This window comes from Phaethon lepturus, unplaced genomic scaffold, assembly GCF_000687285.1.
Source record: "Phaethon lepturus isolate BGI_N335 unplaced genomic scaffold, ASM68728v1 scaffold51591, whole genome shotgun sequence".
NCBI classification, from domain to species: domain Eukaryota; kingdom Metazoa; phylum Chordata; class Aves; order Phaethontiformes; family Phaethontidae; genus Phaethon; species Phaethon lepturus.
Window position 1 is genome coordinate 20,260 of NW_010519440.1, and position 2,795 is coordinate 23,054.

The 2,795-nt window shown below is 39.4% G+C and overlaps 1 protein-coding gene across 1 annotated transcript in view; it reads left to right on the forward strand.

The window, feature by feature from the left end:
- The window catches only part of NFIB (nuclear factor I/B), a gene marked incomplete at its 3' end in the record, with an annotated part of 47,624 nt that overhangs the window by 17,635 nt on the left and 27,194 nt on the right, over positions 1–2,795 (forward strand). Inside the window, exon 4 of the mRNA XM_010297034.1 lies at positions 2,501–2,632. Within this exon, the coding sequence (XP_010295336.1) occupies positions 2,501–2,632 (132 nt within the window). The remainder of the gene's footprint in view (positions 1–2,500; positions 2,633–2,795) is intronic.

Genomic DNA, 2,795 nt, shown 5'->3' on the forward strand with positions numbered 1-2,795 from the left:
TGCTAGGGTTTTTGTAGTCACCAATCTCCTTTTCAGTAGATTCTTTCCAAACTAGTGATGCCACTGGGGGGTTAATGGATACTCTGATTACATTGCATTTCATATAGCATACTACTTTCAAAAAACTAAAATATTTTGGTTTTGAAAAACACAACAACTTTTTCTTGTTTAATGAAGTAAGTCACCAACCAAATTAAATCTCTGTTGCATTCCAGAAATCAGAGCTGCTGACGCATGCAGACCTTGAGGAGCTAGGCAGCTCTTTCTTTCATGAGTTCTTTTGTTGACTATGAGCTTTACATAAGGAAAAGATTTTCCACTTCCAGCCCATGGTTTGTTTTTTCTTTAGGGAGTCTTAAGCGCATTACTTTTAATCTGAAATAAAATTAAACTGTTTGTACATTCTCTCTTTTGTGATAGCCTATATGTGGTAGAGTCAACAAGATACTTGGTCACAGATAAGTTCTGTGTCAACTATTGATGACCACAACGTTGTCGTGGGAGGCTGTATCTACAAGCAGCTAGGCACACTTACGTTTCTTCTCACATAGCAGTGTTTCTGCAGAGACAGAGATTATACATGCACAGAACCACAGTCCAAAGACAATAGCTGGTTAATTTTGTCCTGGGCTTTTATAAAACACTACATCTGTTGTGGAGGTGTGAGAATTTACTTGGTCTAATGGAACTAGGGCCTTATATGAAGAAGCTTAGGGCTGCCATTTGAGCAGAAAGGAAAACATAATGAAATATTTGAAAATAATTCCAGAAATAACGTGCCTTCTTATCATGGTTTGCTTGTGCAAAACTCGATTTAAAAAAAATTAGTCTTTCAATTTAAAAAATTATTTTTTGGCTTAGCAGAGTATATTTGACAAAACTGTCACCATTTGGCACCTTTGTCTTTTCTACCTGCTGATAGATTCAAAGAAACAAAATATTCTTTTGTTTTCTCTCTCAACAACAATTTATTTACCAAATTTTTATAAGACAGCTAGAGGTGCCTCTGTGAGCACTCAGTGGTTTTGATAATAACATAGAATTGCAACAGATCAGTATAATAAACATACAGCAAACTTCGTCATATCTGTTAAAACTGAATGAGTGCTGAATTGCTCTGTTGTAAAGCAATTCCTTGCTCTTGCTGAGTGTTTCACTGAATAAAATCCTTTCTCAGCAACCGTCTTGAAGAGGTAAACCTTGCAGGGTGTCTGGGAAGTCATCAGGCTCGATAGTCAGGACCAAAGGGGAGCAGGGGCGGTGCAGGGGGATGATGGAGGGGCACTAGCAGAGTCTCCTCTGGGTCTGGTGCCAGTGCCTGTGCAGGGCTTGACAGTGGCTTGAGGCAGAGCGGACAAGCGGTCTCTCGGTTTGATGGGTCCTGCTCTAAGTACGGCTGGCAGGATGAAAACCCACTCCTGAAAACTGGTGAAAACTCCAGACAGTTCAGAAAGCCCTGGTCCAATTTGGTCTTGGTAAGGTGCTCACATTTTGCGGGCCTGTCTTTGACTTCCAAGATGATTGTTCTTCCCCCCAGAATATCACAATGCAGTGTGTCAATATTAAAAGTGCCAAAATCACTTTAAGGGCTTACATGGTCTATGTAGGAAAGTCAGCTGCAATGTGGCCCCAGTCCAGTAAAGTACTTAAGAAATTACCTTTACTTTAAATACGAGTTAGTCCCATTGATTTGAAATGGAACCCACTTATGATATTGATGTGTGAGCTATAAAAATATTTTAATTAACTTTGAAATAATTTGGTGCAAAGTCCAACAAATGTTGTTTAATTAATTTGAACTTTCAGAAAGAATCCAGTATTTTTATTTTTAGCAATATCAGTAACCCTGCATGGTAGAATTCATACGTTTGTCCTTACCGGTGTGTTATCTTCATGCAGCGAGCTCTAGAGAGATGTTTTTGTTGATAGGAAAACTGGAAGGAAGAGGTGGGAAGGCCCTACTTGAGGCATGGAAAATGTGAGATACAGAACTTAAAGTATCCTTTATTCTTAGGGTGGTTACATTGTTTCAGTATGGTTTTGGGAAGGGCAAGGGATGGGTTTTGAAATAACAAAATAATAAATACCATAAACCGTCATGCGTATGGCAGTTACCCTACACACCTGAGTGTAGGTGTTCCATTAAAAAATGCAATAAAGATTGTGTGGCTGTTGAAGGAAGCAGATGATTTGGTGATGTTCTAGGGAACTGAGAAGTGTCTACGGAGGTTCTGAAGACATGCATTTCTTCACTGTTTGGCTTGTCTGGTATGAAAGGAATGTAGTTTCTGTTTTGCAGGGCAAAGACCAGTTAGGGGATTATTAATTCTCAAGTTTGAAAGCAATAGCTTAAAATTAGTTTATTGTTCATAGGGGAGTTGGGTCACCAGACAATATTTATACAAGAACAGTAAAAATAAATATCTTCAGTCTACAAAACGACGTGTCCTGACACCAGCTTCTAAGCTAATGTCACTGTTTCATTGTTTTTCTATTGCAGATATGTCTTCTCCTACAATGAAGAAACCTGAAAAGCCTTTGTTTAGTCCTACTTCTCCCCAGGATTCTTCACCAAGACTGAGCACTTTTCCCCAGCATCACCACCCAGGAATCCCAGGAGTTGCACACAGTGGTGAGGGTTATGGAGGAGGAAGAAATACCTCCTCATTCATTTGGTCTGTTCTCCTTTGCTACAATCAGATTGTAGTGCATTTTTGCAGACTTTCTTAGACACCTAATGCTGTTTATGGTACTGATGAGAGTAGAAATGGAAGAGGTTGGGGTAACCTTGCAGG